The sequence below is a fragment of the Aegilops tauschii genome, chromosome 2, assembly GCF_002575655.3.
Source record: "Aegilops tauschii subsp. strangulata cultivar AL8/78 chromosome 2, Aet v6.0, whole genome shotgun sequence".
In the NCBI taxonomy this organism is placed as follows: domain Eukaryota; kingdom Viridiplantae; phylum Streptophyta; class Magnoliopsida; order Poales; family Poaceae; genus Aegilops; species Aegilops tauschii.
Genome location: NC_053036.3, coordinates 243,417,301 through 243,430,788, shown reverse-complemented (window position 1 = coordinate 243,430,788; position 13,488 = coordinate 243,417,301). Strand labels below are relative to the sequence as shown.

General features: G+C 52.5%; 1 protein-coding gene across 2 annotated transcripts; it reads right to left on the bottom strand.

Moving 5' to 3' along the window:
• Positions 1 to 4,960: 4,960 nt before the first annotated feature.
• Positions 4,961 to 13,029, bottom strand: LOC109769766 (protein CURVATURE THYLAKOID 1B, chloroplastic). Of its 2 annotated transcripts, XM_020328489.4 has the most exons (5): positions 11,471 to 13,029; positions 11,292 to 11,378; positions 11,132 to 11,194; positions 10,974 to 11,011; positions 4,961 to 5,388 (listed from the first exon to the last, which is right to left on the bottom strand). In XM_020328489.4, exons 1-5 carry the CDS (start codon positions 11,657 to 11,659, stop codon positions 5,328 to 5,330), a joined length of 438 nt encoding a protein of 145 aa, XP_020184078.1. In that variant the 5' UTR covers positions 11,660 to 13,029; the 3' UTR covers positions 4,961 to 5,327. The 2 variants fall into 2 exon arrangements, with proteins under 2 accessions (XP_020184078.1, XP_020184077.1); XM_020328488.4 differs by having other exon boundaries at positions 10,974 to 11,194; positions 11,471 to 11,810.
• Between the last annotated feature and the right edge of the window lie 459 nt (positions 13,030 to 13,488).

The window sequence follows — 13,488 nt, the reverse complement described above, 5'->3', positions numbered from 1 at the left end:
TGAGAGCCATGGGAAACCAGTTCGCCATGACTTTTTCATCGCCGTTGGCTGCTTCGATGCTCATCTCGTAGAGCTGCAGGAACTCAGCGGGGTCGGCGGTGCCGTCGTAGCGAGGAGGCAGATCCGGCTTGAACTTGCCAGGCCAGGCGACGCTACGCAGCTCAGGAGTGAAGGCGCGGCAGCCAGCCGTGGTTGCTAGGGCCCGCTTCAGAGGTGGAGCTTGGTCTTGGCGAGGTCCATGCGGCGCCGCTGCGGGCGGCGCGCGGTCTTGACGAAGCGGCGCGGGGAGCACAGGTGCAGCTTCTCGCGGCCGCGGGATTTCTTGGCAGCTTCTCTCTTCGCGCGCGGGCACCGGGCTCGGCGGATCACGCCGCGGAGCCGCGCGCCTTGGTGCCAAGGCGCCGTCTTGAGGCAGTGGTGGTGGAGGCGCGTCATGGGTCTCGTTGCCCACGGCTGGCTGAGGGTGAGGCAGAGAGAGGGACGGCGCCGGGGAGCCCCCTGCGGCGCGGATGAGCTCGGCGACGCGATCGAGCCACTCCTCGTAGAGGTCATCGACTGGGCGGTAGCGTAGGAGTTCGTTCGCCGCGAGAAGCACGGCCCGCGCCTCCATGGGAGCGCGGCGCCCGTGAGACGAAGAACCGGCCGGGGTCAGCGATGGAGTGGCGGTGTGGCCGTCGTGCCGCACCGAAGGATGCAGCGAGGACGCCTGCTGCTCGTTCCCCGCCGGGACGGTGGCAGCGTTGGCGGCAGGAGACGGAGAACGATGAGGTGGCCCGCCGACGGGAGCCGTCTGAGCGACGCGGGCGGTGAGGGCAGCCCGACGCTCAGCTCGAGCACGGCGAGCGTCCGCCATGGAGACGACGGAGCGGCTGAGCAACTGATCGACGAGAGGGAGCTACGGCGCACCCCTACCTGGCGCGCCAAATGTCGGATGTGGGGTTCCGGCAAACCCTTAAGGTTCGAACACTGGGGTGCGCGCGAAGTCTTTCCCTCCTACCGATCTACGCCCAAGCTCGCTAAGATCTCGTGGACGAACTCGCAACACAGAGAGACACGAGATTTATACTGGTTCGAGCCACCGTTGTGGTGTAATACCCTACTCCAGTGTGGTGGTGGTGGATTGCCTCTAGGGCTGATGATGAACAGTACAAGGGAAGAACAGCCTCCTGAGGTTGAGGTGTTCTTGTGCTTGGTGTCTTGGCGGGTGAGAGCTTGGTGAATTGCTCGATCCCCTCTACTGTGGTGGCTAGCTCTACTTATATAGGCCCTAGTCCTCTTCCCAAATATTGAGCGGGAAGGGAGCCAACAACGGCGGGCAAATTTGAAGGGGGACAGCTAGTACAAGCTATCCTGACAAAAGTGGTCTCCGCCTGTGAAAGGCTCTGGTGGTGACGCCGTCTTGGGCTCCACGATGACCTCCGTCTTGCCGTCCTTCTGGTCTTGGTCTCGTTGCACCGATATAGCAACCTTTGCCTGATGCCTCGGTACTCCTCGCCTGCGCTGGCCTCCTTAGCCCCAAAGAAGAAACAAGGACGCTGCGCGCGCTGGCGCCTGCCTGGCGCCCGCCTGGTGTCGATCGTCATGGCTCACGTCACGAGAGCCTCGTGAGGTTTGCCCCGCCTTGATATCTCCGCTCCTCCTGAGCCTGCCTGACTAGGCCACTCCGGAGGAGGCCTTGCGTCGTTCGCCTCGCGAGGCTTGGACCCTCGCGAGGGTCTTGGATGTCTTGTTGATGAAGATGGGCCGTACGGCCTGCGGGCTTAGCCACGCCGTGGGCTGCAGGCAGGCAAGTCTGGGGACCCCCGTTCTCAGAACGCCGACATACATAGGCTGAGTATAAGGCTCTAGCTAATGCAACTGTAAAGCTTATTTGGGTACACTCTTTGCTTCGTGAGTTGCGAGTACCTCAGCGACAGCCACTGGTTCTTTGGTGTGATAACATTGGCACACAGTTAGTCTGCAAAGCGCATTGTCATCAACACCGAAACCAACTAGTGAGAGATATGCCCTAACAGGCTGCAGAAGAGCCTCTTGTTTGCTTTGGATCCCTTGTGATAAAAGATGGGTCGGAGATTTGTTTCTGGGAGGACAAGTGGCTAGGCAATGCTAGCCTCCAAGAACAATAGCCTGATTTGTACCATATTATTCGATATAGGAATGACATTATTGCATAGGTTATTAGTTCATCCCTGCCAGATATTTCTTTCAGGTGGGATTTGATTGGCCGGTCTTATGTCATGGCAAAATCTTCCATCCTGTTGGGGGTGGATTAACCTGACACATGGATGAGATGAGTTTCACTGGAATCTCACTACATCTGGGTCCTTCACAGTTGACTCAATGTATGGTGTGCTAAGGCACTAAGAGGTTCCAGTGGATAACAAAAAGAAAATTTGGAAGTCAACAATTCCACTAAAAGTTGAAATCTTCGTGTGGTGTCTTCGGAGGGGAGTTGTGCTAAGAAAAGACAACCCCGTCCATCGCAATTGACAAGAAAGCAAGAAGTGTAGCTTTTGTACTCATGATGGGACAATCAAACACAACTTTTTCAATGTAAATTTGTGCATTCTATATTGTCAGCCATCCAAGTAGTATATAATTTGTATCCGTCACAGGTGTTGGGGATATTTTTTGGCATTGGTTGAGCGGTATTCCAAATGGGTTCAAAAGCTAATAAGTGTTTGAGCGTATGTCTTATCGTGGTCGCTTTGACTATGTAGAAATGATTTGATTTTTAATGACAAAAAATGTTCTCCTTTGCAGGTTATTCTCCGATGCACGCACTCGCTTCATACGTAGTCTACCCTACACTGAATGGAGTGCCAACCGTTGTACAAGGCGGTGTCCATGCGGTTGGAGCAGGTGGCCATGGTGGTTTTTACCCAACATGGGTGTCAGCATAATCTCCGAATAGTCCACCACATGCTTTGACATAAGCATAGTGTCAGTCATATGATTATTATGTTGTCGATATGTCGGTTTATTTTACTTTCATTTGGTCAATTGTTGGTATTAGCTATGTGCATTTTAGTTATGCGAATGTTGGGTGTTCCTCATCTTGATTTGTATCCGCTCGATGCTATATTTTGTCGATGAAAGCGACATTTATCATAAAACAAAAAGGAAAGCATCAACTTCCATTTCTCCATGTTCCCAAGCGGACGTTGCTGCATGCACAACTGCGAGCTAATATAGCCATGAAGGAACCGACGCGATGATACGTCTACAACGTATCTATAATTTTTTATTGTTCCATGTTGTTATATTATCAACCTTGGATGTTTTATATTCATTTACTAGCAACTTTATATCATTTTTTGGGACTAACCTGCCTAGTGTCAGTTGTTGTTTTTTGCTTGTTTTTACTTCACAGATTATCCATATCAAACAAAGTTCAAACGCGGTGAAACTTTTTTGAGATTTTTTTCTGCCCAAAAGAGACCCAGGGAGCCCAGGAGGTGTGCCAGAGGAGGCTTATGGGCCCCACAAGACAACAGGGCACGCCGGAGGCCCCAGGCGCGCCCTGGTGCCTTGTGGGGCCCATGATGATTTTCTCCATCGCCTCTCAGTTCTATGAATACTCAGATATTCCAGAAACCCTAGGGGAGTGGATGAAACACAATTTCAACCGTCGCAAGTTCCAAAACCACGAGATGCAATTTAGAGCTCTATTTCGGCACCTTGGCGGAGGGGGAAACAATCACGGAGGGGCTCATCATCCTGATTGGTGCTCCTCCGATGATGCGTGAGTAGTTTACCACAGACCTACAGGTCCGTAGTAGCTAGATGACTTCTTCTTTCTTTCTTTTTTGATCTTCAATACAATGTTCTCCTCGATGTTCTTGGAGATCTATTTGATGTAATGACTTTTTGTGGTGTATTTGTTGGGATCCGATGAATTGCGAGTTTATGATCAATTCTATCTATGAGTATTATTTAAATCTTCTCTGAACTCTTTTATGCATGATCTTTATAGCCTTGTATTTCTTCTCCGAAACTTTAGTTTGGTTTGGCCAACTAGATTGATTTTTCTTGCAATGGGAAGAGGTGCTTTGTGATGGCTTCGATCTTGCGGTGCTTATTCTTAGTGACAGAAGGAGACATGACATGCATGTATCATTGCCATTAAGGATAAAAAGATGGGGTCTATTCCCATATGAATAGATCATGTCCACATCATGTCACTGTTCCTATTGCATTACTCCGTTTTCTCATGAATTTAATACACTAGATGCATGCTGGATAGCAGTCGATGTGTGGAGTAATAGTAGTAGATGCAGGCAGGAGTCGGTCTACTAATATTGGACGTGATGCCTATATACATGATCATTGCCTTGGATATCGTCATGATTATTTGCTTTTCTATCAATTGCCCAATAGTAATTTGTTTACCCACCGTGTGCTATTTTCTCGAGAGAAGCCACTAGTGAAATCTATGGGCCCCAGGTCTATTTCCTTTCATACTATTTTCAGATCTATTATTTCAAACACCCAAAAAATACATTGTTGCATTTTTTTTTATTTTGTGTTTTTGTCAGATCTATTTATCAAATCTCATACAATTTTATCTATCTCAATACCGAGGAGGGATTGACAACCCTCTTACGCGTTGGGTTGCAAGTATTTGTTATTTGTGTGTAGGTGTTTTTTACATAGTGTTGCTTGGTTCTCCTACTGGATTGATAACCTTGGTTTTATAACTGTGGGAAATACTTACCATTGCTATGTTGCATCATTCTCACCTCTTCGGAGAATTAGCAACGCAGATACAAGCAATCACGCGACCCCTCGGTCGGTGGAGCTACTTTCCAGTGGGTGAGCTCATTGCGGACGTGCCACAATCGCCACATGGTCATCAAAATCACCACACTCGTAACAAAAAGATGTTACAGTGCTTCAAGTAAAAAAGAACAGTTGAAGAACCCCATAGCATAGAGCCAAAAAGACATTTATATGCACTGTAAGAAACTTTCACGTGTTCATTCATTTCTTGGTTCATTAATGTGATTTGATATCGATTGATCATATGACTACAATTGGTTAAAATACATAGAGCCAACAATAATGTTATCTGAAACCCCACATCGACCTTGACAGTGTGCCTGTCTGCAAATGAACTGTAATATATCATAGTTGTAGATTAGAAATTCGGACTAAGTTACCAGCTCACCAGCAAAGTTTCTTCTTTCACTTGAGCCAAAAGCCAAAAGGAATAGAAAAGTACAGTAACATCCATGTGAGATGTCACTACTTGTTGATTTTTGAATGGTTGCCCACTGATGTAGTTACCCTCTGTTTACTGACGTCATCTTGCAAATGCTGCATAATTAGCTGCTGCTCCCAGTGATTTCGTTGTAAGTGCTCTTGATGTTGCTGATCAGAGTTTCCCTGGAACGCATAGAAGTACCAGAGGTGATAAGAACCTGACAAGAAATCTAGTTCCTTTTTGTGAAAGTATGAATGTATGAAACAATAAATTTCCTCGCAGTAGGTTTGGGGATTGGATAACATATATTATTTTTTTCCATAAATAGCGTCTTTTTATTAACTCATAGTGAAGCATCAAGGAAATACAAAACACGATGAGTAAACACCCGACCTCTGCATAACTAAGATGCACACAGCCAACACCAACACACACATCAAGATCACACCAGCAAAGCAAAGCCAAAGAAGGCTGAAGCTATGCCTAGGCAAATTGAAAAACAAAGAGAAAGGGGAAAAAAGTAGTGACGATCCATGTTGAGTAGACACTGAGGCAACGAAGATGATGAAGGAGCACACAATCCGAACGTCATAACCACGCAAACTGAAACTATGCACACACTAGGCAATCAATTGCCGTTTACGGAGCCAGGAACATTCGTGTGGCTCCAATCGCATCATAGACTCGTGAGAAGAGACTGTGTATCAAAATCTCACACTAGAGACGCTGTGGCTATAACACGCCTCAAACACTAGTGAATGTGGGAAGTAAATCTAGGCATGGCCACAACCGCCTAGACAAAACACCATGCATTGTCACTGCGCGCCATGGCGGCGACCTACTCCACCTCTGGAATGTCCCGGTCAACCACACAAGCACTACCACCGCCACCGTGATGGATCACCGAAGTCCGCCGCCACACACCGCCTTCACGCCTCAGCCACCCAAGTGAGGTCCCTAGAGAGGCCAACTGCAGTGCATGCCTCACCACTCCAAAACGATGCCCCCAAGAGAGTAGCACGACAAATATGTGACGCCATCGTCCGGCTCAAGGACCTAGGGTTTCCCCTGGAGCAGTATCGACTACTCCCTTTGTTTCTAAATACAAGTCTTTTTGGAGATTTCAGTGTGGACAGATGTATATAGACATATTTTACAGTGTATATGCATTTATTTTGCTCCGTATGTAATCCATATTGAAATCTCTAAAAAAGACTTATATTTAGGAACGGAGGAAGTAGAAGGGAAGAACCACAACTCTGATGCCTTCATGAAGGTAAACAACGCTCATAAGCGCCGTCGTCATCGACTTTCGCCTGCGTCCTCACCTTCCAACTCACCATCGATGTCTAGACCCTTGCCGCTGTGAAGACCAGACGACGTCGGCCTGATCACCACCATGGATGACCGCCACAACCATCCACATGCACCGAGAATAGCTGAAGGACCATCACCAACAACCGCCGCCCTAGAAACCGTGAGTCATGATGGACCTCAGCCCACTAGGCTCCCACCGTCGAGCGCACCAGGCCGTCGGGCACCGATCAGGACAGCAAATCGCTCCGACGAGCGGTCTGGGAGCAAGCCGTGGCGTCGCCACATAAGCCTCTCTCAGGACTCACCCCCCTCGCCGCCGCTGGTGGACGTCGCCGGGTAATGCCCGCGAGGGGTCTCTTCCTGCTCTCGCTGAGACGACGGTGGCGTGGGATGCTGGATCTGACGAAGGAGCGGTCCGCGGGGTGGGCGCTTAGGCGTGCAGGCTCACGCGGGATGGTGTGGAATGGCGCGGGCATGCCGCCCACGGTGTGGAGGGGAACCAAGCTATCGGGACAGGCATGAGGGCCGCTGGTGCGCGTTGACGTAGAAATGTGCGGACGCGCGTGGATCTCGTGCTACGCGGTCGCAGCAGTGGGTGGGGCAGTCGGTTGGGCACGCGACGACGTGCTAGGACTGCGCGGGAGAGTCGGGCTCCCAGGCATGCAGAGTAGGGGCCAAGCTCGATATGGTTTATTGGCAGGCCTACTTACGTGACACGCGTTCGGCTTTCCTGGTGCAGATCTGTCGGGGTGGCTGGCCGGCGACCTCTGGGACACGGCCTGAGAGCGAGGTGTGAAGCACCGCTAGCGTTTCATGGAGGTGGTATGTCGGATGGGCTGGCTCAGCCATGGTTTTGGGCGGGTGAGGCTGCTGGTAAAAGCCACACTCTGGCTGCTTCCAGAGCAGTCGATGGAGGTGCCTAAAGGCACGTCTCCTTGTTAGAGGCATCGATAGTGCAGTCGTCACCTTCCCTTGCCCGACATGCTTGGGGCTTGGGGGAAATCCTGGATCCAGTCTTCTTGATTAAACGATGATGAGCTATTTGCTTTGCTCGGCGCCGTGTTTGCTCTTAGGTATCGTGGAACTGGACTCAGTTAGAGAGAACCAGGGCTCGTGGAGGTAGTCGGCGGCGGCTTATGTGACATTTTCGTGAGAGCGGCATGAGCATCCTTCACATGCAAGGTGCGTCGGGAGACTTATGTCAGCCAACCTCGCGGGATAGTAGTGACATATGCTTGCTCTACCGGACATAGCGCATTCGATGTCGTCGATATTCGTGGATATTCTTGTGGCAGCCCGGAATGATACGTCGATATTTGGTGTGCACTCTGGTAGTGGCGAAGACATTTGAATGCCCAAACGCATGTGCTGTGGAGTGTTGGCCTTCTGGTGTGTTGTATGTTTTATGATGCTTTAGGCCTAGTCTTGACTAGCGTTGTTTAGGGTTTCCCCCGGTTTTCCTTGATAAACGAAGCACCCCCTTCTTATTTTCTGACGCTCGCTTTATGCAGTGCATTTCTCTTTTGAGGATGTTTATGTAATGCATCTTTCTAATCAATGGATTTCGCAGCTCTCTTATCAGCATTAAAGAAAAAGGTTTTGGGATTGGCACACACCACTCATCACTGTATCACGGACTCGCGGTAGGGGATACAACATACTGGTATAGAATGTTGACGTATAAATGTATTGCCTAGTCTCTTCCATCATATCGGTCTTTTGATTGCATTGGCTAGAGCATGCTGCCCCAAGAGGTCTTAAGTTCAAAACCCGGCTAGCGCAATTAAATTGCAGCCCATTTTCGGTCCACATTTAGACCTGAGGGAGCCACACATGAGGACGAGTGTTGACATATATAAATGTATTGTCTAGTCTCTTCCATCAGATCGGTCTTTTGGTTGGCTAGAGCATGCACTTCTACACGGTATCAGCCTAACAGATCCAAACCCTAGCCGCTGCCGCCGCTTCCGCTCCGCGCCGCCCCGGGGCAATCTGTCGCCATGACCGCCACCAGAGGTCGCACAGCCCGTACCTAGGGTTCGCCCATCGGTCGTGTTGACCGGCTACCCTAGAGTCTTTTTCCCTATCCTTGGTCTGTATTTTTTTCTCTCTCCGTCAGTCGATTCGATCGGTGTGTTCTTTTTGGTTTTCCAATCTCAGATCGGTTTGTGTCGCCCGCCGCCGCCGTCAACCCCCGTGTGCTTCTACTCCAACACTAGCACGACCGGCTGGCTTCTTCACCGACCCGGCGGCCCCGCGCGACAGGCAGCCCCTCACGGCCGTCATCCGCGCGTCTACCCGCCCGACGCAGGCCTACTCCGACCGGGTCCTCTCCATCACCACCTGCCTCCGTTGCGTCTGACGACGGCGCTGCGGTCTGCCTCGTCGGCCTCGTCCCCGGCTGCGTCGGGCCGGCTGTCGGCTGCTTCGGCCTCGTCGGCTGCCTCGAGCTCGGGCGCCGCTGCTACGTTACTCAGTCGGTCCTTGCTGCCCGAGCGCTGGCGCTCCGTTGGCAGCCCAGGTGTCGGTGCTGACGCGCTCGTCCGCACGTCATCCCACGCCGCCTGTCGTCCTCGGCTTCATGTCGGACTTCGTCGCCACCCTGTCTCCACCGAGTGGCTTACCTCACCTCATGCGCGATCAGATTGATCACCCGCCCGCCTGCGATGCGCCTCATTTATGTCGTGCAACCAATCTGGCCCATTGATTGTGCGCGCCTCTGCACGTCCCATGAAGGATGTCCTCGAGTACGGTGCGCCCCTCCACCGATTGAGCAACGGGTTGCCGCTGCGCCGCCATCCCGTGGTTCTTCCCACGGCTGCACCGACTCGCGCGCCGCCGCTGCGTCGCCTCTTCGGGGCATAGCACCGCGGCACGCGGTCCCCGTCGCTGCCGGAGGCCATTCCCGTGGCTGCACCGACCCGCACAGTGCGCTGCGCCGCCCCTTCAGGACGTAGCGGGGCGGCACGCGGTCCACACCGCCGCACCGAGGTCTTCCCGCAGTCGCCCGACCCGCCTGCTACCGCTGCGTCGCCCTTCCGACCATAGCGCCGCGGCCCGCGGTCCACTCCGCCGTCCCCGCGTGTCTACTTCCCGTGGTATGCGTAGCGCCGCCTCCCTCAGCGCGGGAATGCCACTGTCCGCGCCGGTCTTCGTCACGTTGTCGGGTTCCTCGCCTACTTCGAGCACCGCCGCCGCGCTCTTAACCTAGCCGCCGTCGCTGATACCCCGTAGCAGCCGTAGCTGCCCGTCCACCAATTCCGCTCTTCCTCAACCGCCGCCGCTGCTACTCCCGTAGTTGCCATCGCCGTCCGTGCACCCCCTTCGTCTTTGTCCAGCACCAGCTCATCGCCAACGTCGACATCATCTTCCCCGACAACTTCGTCTACTCCGACCACCGTTGGTGACATCAGCCCCTCGCCGATTGGCACCACAACCGTCATCGAGTCTCCTTCTCTGCTGGCCCCTCCGACCCCTCAACATGGCGTACAGCTCGTGCAGTTTCCTCGTCTACGCATGCCCGGTGCTGGCAACACCGATGCGTGCCTTCGTCCACGGCGTGTCCGCGGGCCTGGCAAGCCTAATGCGACGCTTCGTCAACTTCGTCTTTGTCCGTCGACGCATGCCCCGTGCTGGGAATACCGACGCATGCCTTCGTCTACGGTGTGTCCCCGGGTTGGGCAAACCTGGCGCGACGCCTCGTCAACAATGTCTTCTTCCCGGCACACCGCTACTTCGACACCACTGCAACCATGACTAATTCGGCACCTTCTTGCGCCCGCAGCTCCCCGGCGACTTCCTCGACACCGGCTACCCCGACTCCGCATCGACCACGGCATTCTTCGCACGACTTCCCCGACCACGGCTACACCACACACGCTCTCGGCTACCTCGACAATGGCACAAAGGGCTACCGCTTTGCTTGAGCAACCTTGTTGGTTTCCACTCCAGTCACGACTTCCGTGTTGCATCAACCGTTACGACTGTGGGAGGGTGTCCGTCGGCTTACCTTTGGATTCTTCTCCAGTCTCACCGCCTGCATCGCTACCATTGTGACTGCGGGAAGATGTTGAGTATCACGGTTATTTAGGAAACGTAGGATAGTGTAGGATTTATTCTACATTGTCTTGTACTCCAAGATGGCAATGTACTCCTATATATATGTCCACGAGGCTCAAGCAATAAATCATCGATTTCACCAATCCCTCTCTATTCCTTCTAACAGTGAATATCTGGTAACATAGGTCCTCCAATCTCTTACGACATTTTATTGTTCGAAAATGTCTCCTACTCGATTTCAGTTATATATGACACATAATGCTCTAATATTGTTTCACAATGTAACATATGGATGTAAACTTAATAAGAGATGTTCTCCATTGTTCCCTCTGCTGAGAGCCATTGGTATGACAGGAAAAAAAGGAAGATCACATGAACAGGATGAACTGACCTGTCTGGCTGAAAGATGAGGTTGCGATATGTGAACCACTGTATGAACACGAAGTAGCAGCATTTGGGTGATGTTAGAGAAGATAATAACCGAACAACATATACATGGTCTTTCTCAGAAAGACAAAAGGTACGTGGACATATGCTTGATGAACTTACTCCTGTGTACCCGATTCCAACGAGCTCCAACACACCAGGCAAGATAGGAAGCTTGTCAATGGACTAAAATGCACAAGCGAACAGAAAATGAGGAGCTATGTTACATATCTGAGGGAGGAGAAGAAACAAATTGTTATCATGGCAGTTGCCCCGTTTGTACCTTGAGCGCCCCCACTGCTGTCCAGAGCGCGACGAGCCCGGCGACGCCAATGGTGGCCACGGCGTACTTGTCCTCAACTTTTGCCCACTGCCTAGAAGCAACAGTTCTAATCAGTCACGACGATGCACATTCCCGTATACCGTGTAGTGTTTGTGCAAGCAAGCAAAAGGTACTCTGACCGCGTCCTGCGCAGCCTTGAGGATTTCCGGCGTCTCCGCCGAGCCGTCGCCCGCCCTCACCGCGACGCTCCGTGTCCGTGTAGCTACCTTGGTGGTGCCTATCGAGAAAGCGACGCTCTTGGCGCCGGCGCAGCTGCGAGGCAGCGGGGCGAGACCCAGTGGCGCGGCGAAGCGGCAGGTGGCGGCCATGGTAGGCAGTAGGTGGTGGCCCGTGGAATCACTGCCTCTGTTCTGCCTAGGAGGAGGGTAAGACCGCGGGCGTGATTTGGGAGTAGGATTTTTGTGGTGGGGTGAAGCAAAGATTTTGGTTGGATTTGGGCGCGGCGAACACCACACGTTGGCGGGCTGGAGATTGGGCTACGGATAGACCTCCCAAATAATAAAGCGCTGGTGCAAACTACCCGGATATTTGTCTACGACCGCCACTACCCAATATATTGTTGCACTCCGATGCCAGCCCGTGCTTATCAGACCAGCATCCAATTCCAAAGCTATGATCCACTGAATATGACGGACACTAAAACCAGAGTGCACAAACTGCCTTTTTCTTTTGGCGAGTGATCTGCGCCCGCGCACGCCCTAGCCGCAGGATGCCACTTGTTCTGGCCGTTTGATCTAGCGGAAAAAAAAAGATTTATCCCAGATCTTCTTCCTCCTCGCGCATCTCGCGCTCGCGCAGGTAACCCGCATCTTCGCCGTCTCGCCCAGCTTCCCTCCGGTGCCTTATCTCCCCTCCGGTGGCCTTCCTCGTCGCCGGTCCCCACCCTCGCCGGCCGTCCTCGTTGTTGATCCCCACCCTCGCCGGTCGTCTTCGTCGCTGCCTTGACCCATGCAACAGCAGCACCTGCGGTTGCAGCTCTTGGTGGCTCCGGTTGTAGCTCCGCCGCCGCCCCCGTTGATGCTCGCTGAACGGAATTGCGTCGACGACTCCCACCAGCCAATTACGCCATTGAAATGGATGTAGCAAAAAACTTCGCCGGTCGTAGCAAAGCCCGACTACAGTTGTAGCAATTCGTCGTCGCCGCCGTCGCGAGGTCGTAGCTCCGCCTTGATGGATGTAGCAAAAAAGTTCGCCGATAGTAGCAACAACCAATTACGGTTGCAGCAAAAATCGCCGTCGCCGCCGTCGTGAGGTCGCAAGATGTAGCAAAACACTTCGCCGGTAGTAGCAAAAAACAATTACAGTTGCAGCAAATCATCTCGCTGCCGACCCAGGTCGCAGCTAATTCGTAAAATGGTTGTAGCAAAAAAATTCGACGGTGGTAGCTCCGCCATAGCCGGTTGTAGCATCCATAGTCTTGGTTCCAGCAAAAAGTCACCGGCGCTAGCTCCGCCATAGTCGTCGTCGTACCTTCTCCACCATCGCCGTTTTTAGCACTGGAGGTCTCTGTTTCCCTGTCGCCGATAGAAACATCCAGCTTCCCAGGCCGTCACCGTGTCCCCCCGCAGTCCTGCTTTCAAAAAAACACCAGCATCGGAGTTGCAGTGGGATGCGCCATTGTCGAGACCTCGCCGTCGATGGTGCAGAAGCAGGGGAGAAGAAGGGGTCGTGGTGCGGCAGAAGAGATGACGCATTTGGGGAGATGACGGTTATGTGGATCCCCAGCCAGGTGGCGCATGTGGGCATGACGAGTTGCCGCATGGGCCCGCGAGCAGCGGTGGATGTCGAGGAGTCCGGCGGAACGGTTCGGCCGGCACGCCGTTTATAAACGTTTCCCTTTTCTTTTTGCGGGGTCACAAACTGCTAAGTTATGAATTTATGATACAATAAGGGGAGCAACAAACGAAGGAATACTTCTTCAAGAGCCCCCGCAAGGGTCACGTGGGTGGTGTGAGAGCGCGCTCTCCGCCGTCGCCATATGTCGCGCTCTGTGCGCTCCTTCTGATATTTTTTATTTTATTTTTCGCACGCGATTTCGGCTTTTAAGATGGTTTTTTTCTTCGACTTTTTGGTTTTTCACCGGTCTTTCTTAGCTATTGGACACAATGTTTTTTTAAATTGCGCGAAAAAACGCATT